The following is a 15,842-nucleotide window of genomic DNA, read 5'->3' as shown; positions in this document are numbered from 1 at the left end:
TACACCAAAAATTAAAAAAAAAAAAATTAGGAAGGAGAAACTTGAGCTTTAGAGATGAATATTTGTCAAGAGAGTTGACGTAAGTTTCATTTGCATAATGACTTTGTACTTCTGCATTAATAAAATTTGCATATGAAGCCATGTTAATTACTCCTGATCATGCTTTTTGCATTCATGCATAGTAATTTTCTCCGACTTGTGAGAATTAATGTCTTGGCATGGGGGGAGGAAGGGGGGGAGTTGGGGTACTGTCAAATTTCTGTGCCAGTGCCCCTCATATACGCTCTTTCTCCTTCTTGTTCACCACGTCACTGTTCTTGATCTATGACTCATTTACGCATTATCATTGGAAATTCTTGGGAGAAAGAAATCAATTCAAAGGGAATCCTTGTCTGCCAAAAAAATAATAATAAAAAAATTAAAAAAAATCCCTGAGCAAAATGTACCCGAAAATCCCTTCACTGCCCTGCTTCTTCTCTCCCCCACAAGCCTTTCCCTTTTCAGCTTGTGTAAAGTTTTTGTCTCAGCAGAGCATCAGGAGCTGGTGCAGGGAAACTGCTCCAGTATCTCTGGTAGAGGCTGGTGTGCAGGTGTCTGTGTCTGAGAGCTGTGCTCTGTGTGTGAGTGTGTACAACAGTGTGTCTGCGTGTATTGCAGTCTTTCTGCCCTCTCTGGGGATGCTGTGTGTGTTTGGACTTGCAGGGTGTGCATGCATTGCTCTCCTGGTTCCTGTTGGAAATGTTTGTGTCTTTGTGTCTTACTGATGTGTATGTGCATGTGTGTGTATGTGCACGTGTATGTTTGTGCACGTTTAGTTCTGTCAGTCCTGTTGGTGTTTGTAAGGAAAGGCATAGTAAAAAGATAATGATATCATGTGGGAACAGTCCGTGGTGGTGTAATGCAGATGAGACAACTTGTTTTAGAAAAAGCTTGGAAAAAATCTGTTGGAAAGATTGGTGAATAGATCTCGCACTTCTGGCTGTGTCTGTTCAAGGCTGCTGCAATGGTACATGTAAAACTCATCTCAGAGCATCTGCAATACACTCCTTGAACACGATGGGCACAGGGCAGAGATGAGGCTGCAGCCTGCAATCTGAATTTGTAGCTGTTCACTGTCTGAACAGATGTTTTTCTTTTTATTAAAAGAGAGTTTTTTAATAATGGAACTGATCTTTAGTCTCTAACCAGCTATTGATTGATTTTCCATTGCCAGACAGGCACGTGGAGACACACAAAAACTTGGTGTGTGTGCTGTTAAAAGGCTTACACGTCTGTGTGTGCACACAGACAGCCACCCTCCCAGCAGGCACGCAGCACCCTGAGGGATGCAGCAGCACCACAGCTACCTCTGGCTGCATTTAAACACAACAGGAGATGCAAAGCAACATCCTTAAAATTAAGATCAGGTCCCCACTCTGAGATGGGACATTGTGAATTCTGTTTGCAGCTCCATCTTTGTGCTTTGCCTGGGGACTTTTCTGCAGATGTGCCAGAGGAATGCGGTGTTTTACGTATACCATGTCATATGGCCAGTCGTGCCTAGGCTCAGGGAGAGGGACAACAAAAGGATGCAATTTGTGCCTTGATTGTGCCTTTTGTCGTGTTCAGCTAGGCTCTTATGCTCATTTCCATCTTCTGGGGTCATGTCCAATTTACCTTATTTTCTTCTTTGCAAGTTTAGAAATAGCAGAGAGCAAAGAATTTCTCTTAGCAGCACTGGGAAGGCAACACAACCTGGGAGCTGGTGCCATGCGCAGGCAGTATTTGCTGAGCCTGTTTAAAGTATAAGGACAAAATCCTCCTTTACTATCAGCAATGCAGATCTTTTATTTGTGCTGTGACAGCCTCTGTGCATGTTCCACACTCATGGTACGTGCAAAATTCCTCTCGCATCCATGCAGAATGATTGCAGAATATGTAATTGAGATCTGCAGTGCAGGTGAACAATTTCCCAGTTCTGATCCAGGAAGAGACTCAAACCTCACCCGCCATGTCAACGTGTATGGAGAGAAGAAGAGCTGCACCTGTGTGCACACTCATCCTAACTGGTTCAGATTTTCCAAATCAGCCCCTAAGATTGCACCACTGTCCTTGCAATGTGCTCTCTTATCTTGCAGACTGTGGTTCTTCCCTTTGTGACAGCCAAGGACTCACAGGAGTGTTTGCTTTTTGAAATCAGCGTGCAACGTGATGTGGTCAATTGGCTATAGGGTTTCAGAGACTCTGCAATCCCTCCCTTGGTGCTGTGTGGGTTGAGAAGAAAACTCTTAGCACCTCCTTAGAATAGCATCTGTCTATCTACCTATATCTGTGTATGTTATCTGTTTGCGCATTTTGTGTATGCCCATTACCTACAGCAGTAAAGTTGAGGAAGCATAGAGAACAATGTGTTCATTTTTGGCTTTAAATAGAGCTTCTGTGGGGAAAAATACCACAGAAGAGGAGCTGGTTAGATAAAACATGGACATGTTCTTAGCAAACACAAGCTGAGTACCACTGTTATGATAGCTATAAAGAGGTGATACACACCTAATGATGGAGTGCTCCTTTTCTCTGTTCCTTTCCTTGAGGGAAGTGGATACAATCTCCCTCTTCATGGTTTGCCACTCAGTCTGTTTCTAGAAGACAATACTGTTATATGCGACAAAGAAGCTACCCTAAAGTGGTAGCAAAGAAAAAAGGAATTGTCTGGTTTACTTCTGGGGGAAGACTTATCCCTCTGGTCTGGCAGTCCCAGGATCATTGTCTATGATTGGTGGTGGAACTTCCTGAAGGTCTGCCAGAGTCTTTGTCTATTCTTCTTCTCCCTTTTTTCTCATTTCCTTTCTCACACTAGATTAGCACATTTTAAATTCCCTGATATATAATTCTGAGGATAGAAAAAGGCCTTCTGAGTGACATCTGCAGTTCCATCCCTTCACTGGCAACCTGATTATGTAGGTTCTTCCAATAAATTTGTTAATGGCTGGCTGGCTTGGACCAACTATGTTTGTTGGAAGGATCTTACAGGATTCATTGAAAGGGAGTTGCACTAGATGACCTTTGAAGGTCCCTTCCAAGTGAAATGATTCCATGATTCCTTTCTCCAGGGGATTACAAACCTGTCTGAAACCTTAATTTCTGTTCCATTCTAGAGGAAATGTATTGGTTAAGAGCAGGGAGGGCCTCTCTTGGTGAGCTTTTAGCATAGAATCATGGAAGTATAGGCATCTTAAACATTGCCAGGCTGAGTAGATCGTATAAAATCCATCACTAACAGAAAGATGGGACCCACCAGGACTAGAGGAGATACAGTCACATTCAGGGTAGTGTCGTATGCTAGGACCTGTGTACTTCCACATTAAAACCACGTGTAGTTGTGGTTGATGGTGTGCTTGGTGGGCTTCATAAGATTCCTCTGTATGATGGGTCCAAACTCCAGTGAAAGCTGTTGTATGGCACTTCAATGTAAGAAGGGCTGAGCTACTGCAGGATCTGTGCCCTTAGTCACAGACATGCCTAGGTGCTACAGAAGATGCAGATGCTCTGTGCTCCTACACTAGTCCAGATTTCAAGATCACAGCTTTCTTGGCAAGGATGAGTACCTATGAAGCTCAACTCAGCCTACCCTTGCCTAGTTATTTTTGTAATGTTAGGAATAGAAGATGCGATTGTTAGGTAATTGTTAGGAATTTTTGTTATGTTTTCTTTGTTTCATGGAAAAGAACGTTATTCCGATATGTTAGAGTGGCTTCTGTACATAGAGAAATCCATGTCTGATATCAATTTGCATGTACCTAGCACGCCAAAATGTACAGGCTAGATGGTAGTTATCATTACCTGCCTGGGTAATATTTGCAGTGAGATCAAAACAGTTGTAAAAGCCAGCAATTGAGCCCCAAAATAAAAGATCCTCCCTTTCTCCATGTGCCACAGAGATGGCTTCTATTTAAAGCCAGTGCTCACGAAAAAGCACAAATTTTATCCTTGATGCTTGAAGCCCAAGTATTTACACAGGGAATTTAGACTCTTCACTTGTGGTTTTGGCAAAAGCTTCACACAAATGTTTTGCACTGGTGGTCTCTTAGCCATTTAAGATAAATGGCAAAATCAAATGCAGTCCTTGCAGACTAGAGCGCTGGATGCTGTGCCAAGGATGAACTATTCCTGTTTGCTTCACATGTGTAGCTGTCAGATCAACACGTACGCTCAGTATCTGAACCAGGATTCTTGAGGTGGACAGCTTCCCTTCCAAGTGTTGCTTTTCTAGGGCTGGAGGAAGCATGGGTTAAAGTATTTCTTCTTGCTGCCATGGCATTGCATGTGTATGCAAGGTGCACATATGTGCAGAACAAAATTGCCACCCCCCAGAAAAGGAGAATATTTGCTAAAAGATACCCCACAATTAACACATGTATTTCCCGATGTAAATGCAAGGGAAACTGTTGTTTATGATCTACCACTGTGTGGTAACTGTTGGCAAATGCCAGCTTTTTAATGGTGACCACTTCACCACATATCTTCATTTAGAAACTGCCTCTGATTAGTAGCCTCACTTTATATAATAATTAAGTGGAAGGAGCAGTTTTAAATAAATGGGGTAGAATACAGAGCAGTGCTGTACTCGCAGCTTTCCTCTAACTTCTGCTGCTTTTGCACCGGCCAAAGATGTGGGTCTTCCTGACTCTGTGCATGTATGTCTGTTTGTGCCTGTCTGTATTTATGCAGGTGTACACTGATATTTAAGGCTTGTGTCTGAGTTTTCTAAGCCGCGGAGCTCTGCCTGTACTAGTGCCAGGAGCAGCGAGCATTTCCAGTGGAGCAGGAGAGAGGTCTAAAGACAGCTTTGAAATGGCAGGTGATTCCTAGAGGGGTTAAAAATAAATAATACTAGTGGAAGTTACAATACTGTTTTTTAGCTATCGGGAAAAAGGTTGCTCCATTCTTTGCAGGCTCAACAGGGAAGCAGTGTGCATAATGGGAGCGTGCAGAATGCACAACTGGCTGCGGGTCAGGCGGGCAGGCAGCACAGCAGCCCGTGAATGCTTCATTCCAGGAGCTCTGCTCCTGGCGTCCCTCCGAAGCCATTTGAGCTCAGAGTCACTGCACTTTGTCTGTGCTGCCGTGTCGAGACCGCTTCAGCAGCAGCTCGGCAGAGAGCCTGCCCGGTTTTGTGTCAGCTAAATGCATTAACACAGCCGTAAAACAATAATCTCCCTTTTGATTTGGTCCCTGAGTAGTGCTGGTGGTGACGCTTGCCGCCTCTGGCTCTCCCTGCACTGGGACTGGCTTTGCCCTTGCTTCGCCCCTCTCCGTGCCCAGGCAGGCCCAGTCTGGGCTCACGGGACCACTTCTTGCACCCTCCCAGTTTGCTGCAGGCTTGCATGCCTCAGCCGGGCCCAGGCAGAGGTCAGAGCGAGAGTGTAGCGTGTTAGGCAGCCAGCCCCCGCCTCGCCTGCTCCCCCTGATGATGCCTCCTCTGTCCCTTCAAACTTAGGTCCGACTGACAGTTTTTTCTATTGTTTTTTCTCCAGGGCCGTCCAGGCCTGCAAACCTGCCGGGGGCTCCCATAGCTGCCTCCTCCCACCCTCACACATCCGTCATCACGTCACCTCTCCGCGCACTGGCCTCTCTCCCGCCCTGCCTTAGCCTGCCCTGCTGTGGTGCACGTGCAGTCTCAGTTGGCGGGACTCAGACTGAGATTCAGACTGAGACGTCAGGTACATTTGGATGTCATTGTCAGTTGTCAGGTAATAGAAACATTTCTTTTGTTGTTGCTATCTGAAGGTCAGTAGTGCTGCCAAGTGATGTCATCTTTGCTATGGGAGAACTGCCTTCTCTGGGTTGTATGGGGAAGGCACTGGAAGTGTCCCAAACACCCTCTGTTGTCCCTCTTGCCCCCTGCACCCTGGCAGAGTATGGGAGCGGGAAGGGGTGTGCGCTCCCTCCTTTCCCCCGTCCCTCCCCTCCTGCTTGTCACCGTCAGATGTCACCAGCGGCTGCTGGGCCGTTTGTGCCACATTGTGAACAAATGTCTGAAACTCTTCGCAGAATGTGATAGCCTGGTATCAAGATTTCATCTCTCTGGGCTGTTTATTTTAAGCTTAATTGGATAACATTAAACATCTGAAGTCTTTCCCCTACCCCCTCTTTTTTTTCTTCCCCTAATCATTTGTATTAAAGGCTTTCCTCCGCGTCCATGTGCACGCAGGATGTATGTGCTCCATGCACTTCTCTCCTTTGCTTTGAGAAAATGCTCCTTGGTAACTTGCCACGCATCCCTCCCTTCTTCCCCATCAGCTTTTTCTTTCCTTTATTCCTTTTGGATGCCTGACTTTTGTCACTGTGAGGAGGGGAAAGTGATGTGGAAATGAGGGCACGCTCAGCTCCCCGGAGAGGATGGGGACATATTGTTGCCAGACCCCGTCATTTCAGACCCAGTGATCTCTTTGAAATCAGTGGGTGTTTCTGAGCATGGCTCAGTTGTAGGATTGGGTCTGTGGTGAACTGCAGGCTGGAGAGGTGAAAATGGGGAAGGCTTAAATGAAAATACAGCTGTGGCAAAATCTACAAGCATTTAGACTAATAAGACTAACTGTGGTGGGCCAGCCCTTGCAGCCTTGATTCATGCTGATGTGCATGGAGTTTTAATAGAGAGCTCAAAAAATATTGGAAAAATTGTGTCTGAGGACCAAAGGATTTAGAGAGGTCACATGTAAAATCTTTGTCAAATGGCTCCTCCTGTTCCCCCTAAGATGGCCAAAGTTAACTATGCTCAATATATTCCTTACAAAAGCAGTTGTGCTGCTGCAGTGTACTGTATCTCACAGGAAGGTCTCTGCGCATCTGAATTTGCTGTAATAAACCAAGAGTAAAAGTTTTTCATCTTGGAAGCCCTCTGTCTGGAGCGACAAAATTTACTCGGGAGGAGACTGAGAGGGGTCCTGTGTAGACCCTGGTAAAGCTTGTGGTGCACGAGGCAGGCTCCTGTGCCTCCTGACTGAGGCCCAGACATTTGTGCTGGCCTGGCAGCTATGTGTGGCATGGTGTGACATGACCAGCATGTCCCAAGGACCTGGTCTGACTTAGTCATGCTGCCATATACAGCGTGTCGGTATGTGTGTGTTCGTTGGGCTCCGCTTCATCGACCTCAGCAGACTGACCAACTGACCTGAGACGGGTGTGGAGATGTGCTCTTCTGCGTGATGGGCACTGAGTGAAATAGGTGCACTGCTCTCCCCAGCTGATGAAACAACCGGGGCTGATACGCTTTCCTGCTCTACCTTCACAGAAGCAAACTGCATGCAGGCAGGTAGCTGTAAGAGTGAGCTGGCTTCCCACTGCTCCTGCTGCCAATAGCCAGTGGGGAGGGAAGGAAGCAAAATTAAAAAGGAAGGAAGGAAGAACTGATTAAAGGAGGTGGGAAGGCGAGGCTTTGGTATGTTACATACTTTCAGTTCTCGCTTTGGAGCTAGTTTTCAGTAGTGTGTTTGCTAGGAGAAGGATGCCAGCTCTGCGGAGAGAGAGACCTGTTATCATGGCTTCCTGTAATTACTGCTGCAGTCTGTGGCACTTAGAGAATAGGTTTTATCAAAGTGCATGCTACATGTTTATGACAGTAGTTGGTCAATCTCTGCTTGAAAGAAGCATTTTCTTTCCTTGAAAAAGAGATTATATCTTTTTAACTCTTTCTTAGCTCCCTCAGTAAATGAGCCAAGGCGTGTTTTAAACTCTGCAGTAGGAGTTGCAAGATCCTTCTAGCACTTGAAATGTTTTGTGGAAATGAAAAAAAGTGAGTTCTTTGTGTTGACTAGTAATCTAGGGATGATCCCTGCATTGTGCCCTCTTTTTTAATATAGCCATTTGCAATAGTTACTTGCTGCAGCTTTAGAGATCTGCTTGTCTCTCTGACTTGATTAGCCTTTTATTCTGTCAGCCCTGTTCTTGCTTCTGAGGAATTGTTTCCTTCTTTTAACAAAAGCCATCAACAGTTCCCGCCTCTCCTCCTCCTTCATCATTTCTTACCTTTCCTGTTTTTCAGCATTCATTTAATTCAGGACCTGGAGTTTTTCAGTGCAGCCCTCAAGCAGGCTGCGAACCAGAAGGCTGGAAGTTGCAGGTATCCCCAAATCAGGCCCTTGTGTCCCAGCGATTTTGTGCTGGGAACCCAAGATAAAGGCTTCCAGTGGATTTTGGGGTCTGCAAGTGTAAAAACTGCATTTTGCAATCTTGGACCAGGACGCAAGATTGCTCAGTGAGCTGAGTAGCATTTAGATGTGCAGATGGGAGGAAAGTCTTCTGCCTCAGAGCAGTTCGTGATTTGTAGGGAATGGGGCTGCTGGTAGCTACTTCAGTCACAGTGGATGATGCTGGGAAGTCTGCTTGGATGTCCAGCATTTCTCCTGAGGGCGTTGGTTGTAGTCCCTTCTGTCTTTGTACCTCTCTTTGTGTTCAGGGCACCACAGTGTGAGGAATTTGCAGGTAAAGACCTGTTTTTTCTGTGATTTTTAAAATACCTGCCACTGGAATAGTTTCTCTCTCAGTCTCCTTATTTATTTATTTATTTTACATCAGCGACTTCTGTCTGCTTAACCGGGTTCTCCTGTTTAAATGTTTTTAGTGCCTATTTAATTAGAAGTTGGAATAGAGTCATGAAATTCACGGGATTGTGTAGCTTGGATCTAAAATATAAATGGGCAAAGCATTCATTTTTGCTTTACCCCTTGCCAGATTAGGGTGCTTTTCTGAGTCTGCTTTTTATTTCATTTCAATGAATTGCAACTGCTAAGAGTAACTGTAAAATGCAAACAGGTTTTTTTTGCACAACAGAGACATGCAAATGATTGTTAAGAGACGTAATTATGTAAAGAAAAGTATATGCCTGTATGTGTGCACACATACACTGCTATGGCTTTTGTGGGGCTATTTTTTCACAATATATCTTCATAAGGCTCTTTCTATGATGCTGATTTATTAATATTGTACATTAAGTCTTAAATTGTCAAAGCTGCCTAAGAGATTTGGATGCCCGTTTCCCATTAAAGTTAACGAGAAACGAGCTTTGCAAATCTCAGCACAGAAGTGCATGGCACTTTACATTGTACTCTCCTAAGAAAAAAAGCCTCTGCCCTGAAGATCCTACAGTGCAAAAGCCTCATGAGAGGAATTTGGATCTGCATAAGATGAAGTGAATCTCGGTGATACAGATACTTTATCCCTTCTGCCTGCACTCAGATACATACCTGATCCAAAATCTTTGGATCTGGTCACATATGCAAGGGTTTTATACACCTCTGTAAAGATAATTAAATCTGCCCAGTACACAAACATTCAGCCAACCAGTGAAACTGCTTCCTTCCCACATGTAACTGATGGAAGGAGATGGAAAGCAATTACGATACTCAGTTGCATACATAAAAACAGCAAGTGGGCATAGGCAGTGGTGATTAATGGATGGGGCTGTGAAGCTGAAGATCTAAAACAGGGGAAGGCATGGGGCCATAGCTCAGAAAAGTGAAACAAGCTCCTTTTAATTAAAGGAGTCAGCTGTGTTGTCATTAGGACATTCTGAAAATCACACGATCATGTTGTAAAGCTAATATCAATTTATTTGGCTACTGAAATTCAACTGACTGCTATATTTCTGTTTTCTTAGCAAAGGTTAAGGCAATAGTAAAGATAAAAGAAATACCTGTCAGTAAATAATAGGTTTAAAAAGAATATTTTCCCCTCCTTCAAGTATATTACAGAATTCATTTTGTGTTCATTTTATAACTGGAATCAGACAATAAGAAAAGCTAGATTAGACCACCTTGCTGTATAAAGCTTGCTGCAATTAATACAGGCTGTCTAGAAAGCAGTATTATTTCAGAAACTTTTATATTAATGATAAGGTATGTGCTCGGCACATTTCTTACTAGGACAAGAAGAAAACTTTTGTTCTCTCCAGACTGAGCTTTATTAACACAGGAGGGTCAGTGGAAAACAAAACAGTAATCACAGCAGAGAACGCAAACTCATCTGACAACAACCTCCTAACTCATCTAGTCTCAGGGCAATGACTGATCCATTACTCTTCATTTTTTGCTGAGTGGAATCTTAAAAAAAAACTCAAGTAAAATTTAATTTCTGATTGGCTGTGGGTGCTTTTTCAGGAGGAGAAAGAGGAATTTTAGGTGAATGTGTCTGAGGTCAGACAAAGACTGAGGGCAGCTACCCTGATGCCCTTTATAAATGTATAGTTTCATTTTACTGCATAAAAAAGGTTTGCTTAAAGTACTGGCTAACGTTCAGGAGAGATGTCCCTATTAGTCATGGTTACGTCTATTTATTTATTTTAGTGAAATATTTAGTGCATGCTGTAGTAGAATTGACTTTCTGCACAGTACTTACAGAGTGCAGGGCTATATGAGAGATGTATGTGCTAAGAACTGTTATGCATCAGTCTGTGAGTATGCATCTATCTTTTCATCTATCTATCAATCTCTGTGTTCACCCATCTATCTGAGTATTAAAATCATATGTGACCTGTCTGTCTGTGCAGCTCTCTGTCTCACCAGATATTAAACTCAGATCTAAACTCAAAATAGATGGATCTAATCACAAACTTCTTTTTTGACTCGATGGTGTGTTTGTCAAGAAGCAACGAAAGAACCTTAAGGGAATGAAGAGTCAGACAAAATTAGGGTGCTGCATGGGGCAGCAACGCTGGCAATTTAAGCATGGCTGAGGCTTTGTTCCAGGCAGGCTCCCTATCACTCTAACTTTGTAAGTCCTAATTATGCGAAGTTAAGAACCAGCAGGGGCAATAGTGATATTTAAAGGTGCTTTAAACTGGATGCCTGTAATTTCCAGACATCCACAGAAAATGAAAAGCTTTTAATTGCAATATTAATGGGGGGAACTGAATCTGGTAGTCTCAAGACAAAAGGGTGCAAGAAAACATTGCCTGCAGTAAAGACAATGGCTCCAACAGAGAGTTAACTCGATCGCATACCACTATGCTGAGCCCGAGAGTCTGAACTCTTCAAACGCTCCAAATGGAGAGCTAAATCAAAGAATCCTGTTTCAAATCCATCCAAGATGTTGCTGTTTTTCTCCTCTGACAGGAGAAGCATTTGGAAGTGCAGTTTCTTTCTTTTTTTATAGCTGTCTTAAAAAGGAGTTTGGATGTTTAGCACAGCTGGTGCTCATTACATTATGCACTATCAATAAAATAGCATGTGTAATTAATTTTTAATGCAGTGCTGTATGCAGCGCTTTAAAGCAGTTACTGTATGGGGAGAGCCGACACTGGTCACTGACATCAGAAATATTGAAATAGAGGGCTAGATTTTGCATTTTTAAAAGGTGTATGTGCGAGCTGGGGGAAGGGTAATTCCCAGCCAGCGGTTCTCTGGTCACAATCAAATTTAAAAAATATAGGAACAAGATGGATGAAAGCGCCCTTATAATTTACTTATTGCTATGGTTGAATTTATTTCCTTGTAGTTTGCTGAGGGATGGCCGGTTTAGGCTTGGTGACTTCAGAGGTTGGGTAAGCACCAGGGGACTGCACAGCAACTGATCCATCTTCGTTAAAGCTCAAACGCTTCGCTGCCATCAGGTGGGAGGTGAGGCGAAAGGTGAGGCTGGGAGAAAGCAAAGGAAAGGCATTCCTGTTTGCTCTCACAGAGCAGTTATTTTTACAGGGCTCCTTTCTTGTGCTTTGTTGTTCACATTAGTAATAACCCCCTGTTTTTTCTCTCAGGATTCATGAACTATTTGGCTATATTGGTACTTTGGAAGGGAGAGAGTAGCTTTGGTTACAAAGAGGCACCACTGATGGCAAGTTGCCTGCTGCTCTGACAGAAGACCCAAACAAATCACAGCCTTCTCCGTTCTTGGCACTTATGCAGTACTTTCCAGAAAACACCAGCATAAAGACTTCTTTAATCAGGCATGGTAGGCAAGGCTTGGGCACCTCTGTGGCTATCAGTGCATCCAGAAACACCTCAATTGTCCAGGGGAAGAGCAGACCAGGCTTTGAAGTTGTGGTAATGTGCGGTGTGTCTTCATAACTCAGCAAAAGGCAAGGTAACACTTTTGTGTTTGCAGGATAAGACCAGCCTCTGTTCCACTGTGTTCTCTGTTCCTTTTCAAGCAGTTTTCTGCATGCCTCTTGGTGAACACTTCCTAAGAAGATAAGAAATCAAATGCAGGAAGAGAAGGGAGGAAGCAATCACCTACAAAGCGACAAAATTAGAGGTAGCGTTCATCAGGTGCCTCGCCTTCTGGTTGGGCAATGCACTTCTTTCTGAGAGCTGGGTTTTTTATACACGTGTACAGGGCATAAATGTTTTCAATTATTCTTTCTTTCCTTCGGTAAATTGCCATTCACTAGTACATAACATATGCTAAACAGTTCACTTGTACAACCTCACCTGGCGTATTCAGGATGGAGTCTTCTTCTGTCCCTTCAGCAATAGATATTTTGTCATCGTCTCTCTTATCACTTGCTGTCAGATATGTGCGGAAGTGTTTGCGTACTCGCCTGTGCCAGGAAGTGAACTGGGCTGTTCAGTTTGTGTGAACAGAGATAGATCTCTTGTGCACAAATATAACGCTCAGCATCAGAGGAAGTAGGGCAAGTCATGGTGTACGGTGGTAGTTGTGATGAGGACTGCTCTTCGATTCATGAGCCAGCAGGAAAGATGGAGACAAGAAAAAGCCAGTGTATGTGAAATGGCTATATTTTACTTTTTATTTCATTTACTTTTTTATTTACTTATGGAGGAATTGGATCACATATTCCTGGCATGGTTCAGGTTTAGGGCAGAGAATGGTTCTGCAAAAAAAAATTCCCCCTCCCCCCGCCCATCCCTCCAGAGCTGCCTCTTTCAGAGGACCTGTATTCTTTTTTCTTTTTCAGAATGCTTCATAAAAATAGATGAAAGAAAGAGATCTGTGCTCAGATGGGATGCTTTATGTTCAGAAAGGGATCTGAGTAAAAGAAGCCATGCTGGTACACCTTGTGTGTGCCTGACTGGACTTCTCTGTGTTGCATGTTGGTCCTTCTTTCTGCTGAGCTGTAAACAGCTGAGCAACTGTTAGCAACATACGTTTTTATGCTGTTTGCTTTCTTTTGGACAGGCTTTTTCCAAGCATTTTTGCATTACATACAGGAATCTGGTAGGCTAGAGCATGTCGTGTGCCCCTGCTATTTTTTCCTTTCTTATCTTATTCAATTCATTTCAATGGGTGTCTATTGTAGCTAATGCAACCTGCTGTAGCACAAGTTGGGGAAGCCAGGCTCTGTGAGTCAGTAAAACATGCACTTGGAAGAAAGCGGGCAAAAATCCCATATAGCAAGGGCTTACATTTTTTATGAATTCAGCTGTAAGAGTCAGAGGTCCTGGGACTTACGAAATGAGGTTAATGCAGGCACTAAGCGAAGCGGTGGGGAGGCAAAGGCGCTGGAACCACACCATGAAACAGTGCTTTTTAAATTATTGTCTGCGCTAATAACATAAGGAACCACAGGTTAGAGAGAGGCCAGTTTGCACAATGTATCTGCAGCTTTTATGCCTGTTTAAATGTCCATTTGGAGCCAACTGTCGATGCATTGTGTTCAGCCCGTTCCCTGAAAATGTGAGGAGAGCATCCCATCCTCTCTGTGTGCTAGACTGTCTCCTTACATCTCCTATACTGACCTAGATTGTTTCACATGAGGCCCTGATCTAAAACTGATCCTTACATCTCCTTCTCAGCTGTGCGATGCTCCCAGGGCACTCTGTATGGAACAGCCCAAGGGATGAGCTAAGGACTGCTGTGACACACGGGTGCTTAGCCAAGCATCTTTCCAGGATACATTTTCTGACTTCAATTTTTGTTGTACTCTTACACCAGCAGTGAATCTGGGCTGTGGAATTCTGGGAAGAACCGAGTGAGAATCAGAGCATTTTTGGGAAAGATGTACTTTTTAAAAGTGGTCATAGGATCAAGATGAAAATAAAATAAAAGTTAATGGAATGTGGAAAGACCTCAGCATGGCAGTAGAGCCCTTTGCCTGAGGGGGAACTATTTTTTCCACATGCTTCTTCTAAAAGAGATTTGGAGTATTCTCTCCTCTGGTTGAAGAAGAAAGTTCATTTATTATGGCAGAGGCAGGTTTAAAATGCAAATTCTGTCCCAAAATTAGGTCTGAGTGTTTACGGATTGATTAATCTAAATCCTTTATAAAAATGTGTGAAACGTTGATTAAACTGGGAATAGGATCATTGTGGTTTTGCCTGTGGTCAGGACAAGATTAGTAAGTAACTTTCTGCAGAGCTGCATACAATTTAATAAAAAAGTGAAGTTGTTTCTCTACTTTTTCTGGTTTCTCTTGAAACTGAACTGATGCCTCCATTGGAGGAGTCGATGCAGTCTTCAGAACTCTGCAGCCCATTGAAGATAAATCCTTCTCTACCGTAATCAGTAGATAAGTAGAATAGCTGTGAAATAATCCTGTGAAATGGCTGTGAAGCCCCCAGTTGCCTTCTTACTTTCTCTGTGCATTTTCCAGAGGGAGCAGTGTGAAAGCTAAGGCAGTGTTCGCCTCTGCTTCCACCACCACTGTCAAAGTTCATTAGTGCAGTTGGGTGCACTCATAAATGTCTGAGCTCTTGCAGTGTTCGGAGGCCTCCAGCCAGCTAGCCTCCCTTCCTGCTCTCCCTCTCCTGCTCAGTCCCTTGTGAGGGAAAGCCCGATGGTCAGGGTTTGAGGTGGGCATGTGGGGTGTAATTTAATTTTGTGTCCTGATAGCATCATCTCTGTAAAGGAGAGTAAGAGTATGTGGGAGACACTGCCATCCCTGCCTTAAATAATTTGCTCCTTGCCCTTTTCTCTTAAGTCTGCCAGGCTATGCCTCGTGGTTGTAAACTGGGATTTCTTAAATTTGTTTTATCCTTTAAAGGTAAAGATGAGCAAGCACTTGTGCTGTCTCCTCACTCTCACTCTTCCTTTGCAGATGCCTTTGCCCCCTGGGGCAACTGGGATTGCCAGGGAGGGTGTCAGGGGCATGCAGGGTCCTGGTTATCTCTGCTCCTCTCCTGGCAGTGCCTCGGGTTCAGCTTCCTTCCAGCAAGGCCCAGTGAGTCACCATCCCGCAGCTGGGCTATCTGATGGGAGCGGAGAGCTGATGGTAAAGGGCTGCTCTGCCCGCAGCCGCCCTGCTCACCTGGCTGCTGCATTGCCACACCTTTCCCGTCCCCTGCACTGCCCCAGACCTTATGCTTCTGTCTCTCTTAACACAGCATTTCAAGCTGTGCCACCTTAATCCCTTGCTGTCTCTGCCACCGGTCCCTACAATAATAATTACAACATTTTAAAAAATGTTCCTTTTTAAAATCAAGTCCAAAGTGAATGTACTTTTTCGTGTTTTTTCTTTTTTTCTACTTTTTTTTTTTAATGGAAATGACTGCTGAAAGTAAACACAGCTTGTAACATGCAGACTTATTGGGCCAGCATGAACTTCCTTAATAAGCTGGGATATGTGTGCACGCGTGCGTGTGTTTTTCCCCCTTAAACTGTGCAATAAGCGTGCTGTCGCTTTAAATCCTAACTCAAACTTTACTGGCGATTTTACAGAGCCTGGTTTCATTTATAGTGGAGCCAGACTTGCTGTGTGAGAGCCGTCCGCATGCTGGAATTAGTCTTAAGCTCGCTTCTGTGGCGTTGCCAAATTCCATGTTTGTGTTTTATTTAGAATTCTTTTCACGGCCAGTCGAATCTGTTCAGGCACACATAGGCAGTGTTGCGCCCCATGGAGAAAATAAGCAAGTTTGCGTTTTCTTTGGCATAGGCCATGGCCACAAAAGACTGCGGTCTAAAAAAACATTTTT

General features: G+C 43.9%; 1 protein-coding gene across 4 annotated transcripts in view; it reads left to right on the top strand.

The window, feature by feature from the left end:
* BCL11B (BAF chromatin remodeling complex subunit BCL11B) overlaps window positions 1-15,842 on the top strand; it is a 91,293-nt gene that overhangs the window by 34,536 nt on the left and 40,915 nt on the right. For 2 of the 4 annotated variants that reach the window (XM_010711897.3, XM_010711898.3), the window contains exon 3: window positions 5,514-5,729. The exons of the other annotated variants lie outside the window; for them this stretch is intronic. In XM_010711897.3, coding sequence (XP_010710199.1) covers window positions 5,514-5,729 — 216 coding nt within the window. The remainder of the gene's footprint in view (window positions 1-5,513; window positions 5,730-15,842) is intronic. 4 annotated transcript variants of the gene reach the window in all.

Source organism: Meleagris gallopavo, chromosome 5, assembly GCF_000146605.3.
Source record: "Meleagris gallopavo isolate NT-WF06-2002-E0010 breed Aviagen turkey brand Nicholas breeding stock chromosome 5, Turkey_5.1, whole genome shotgun sequence".
NCBI classification, from domain to species: Eukaryota; Metazoa; Chordata; class Aves; order Galliformes; family Phasianidae; genus Meleagris; species Meleagris gallopavo.
Note: the sequence above shows the minus strand (reverse complement) of the source record. Positions and strands in the feature narration are given on the sequence as shown.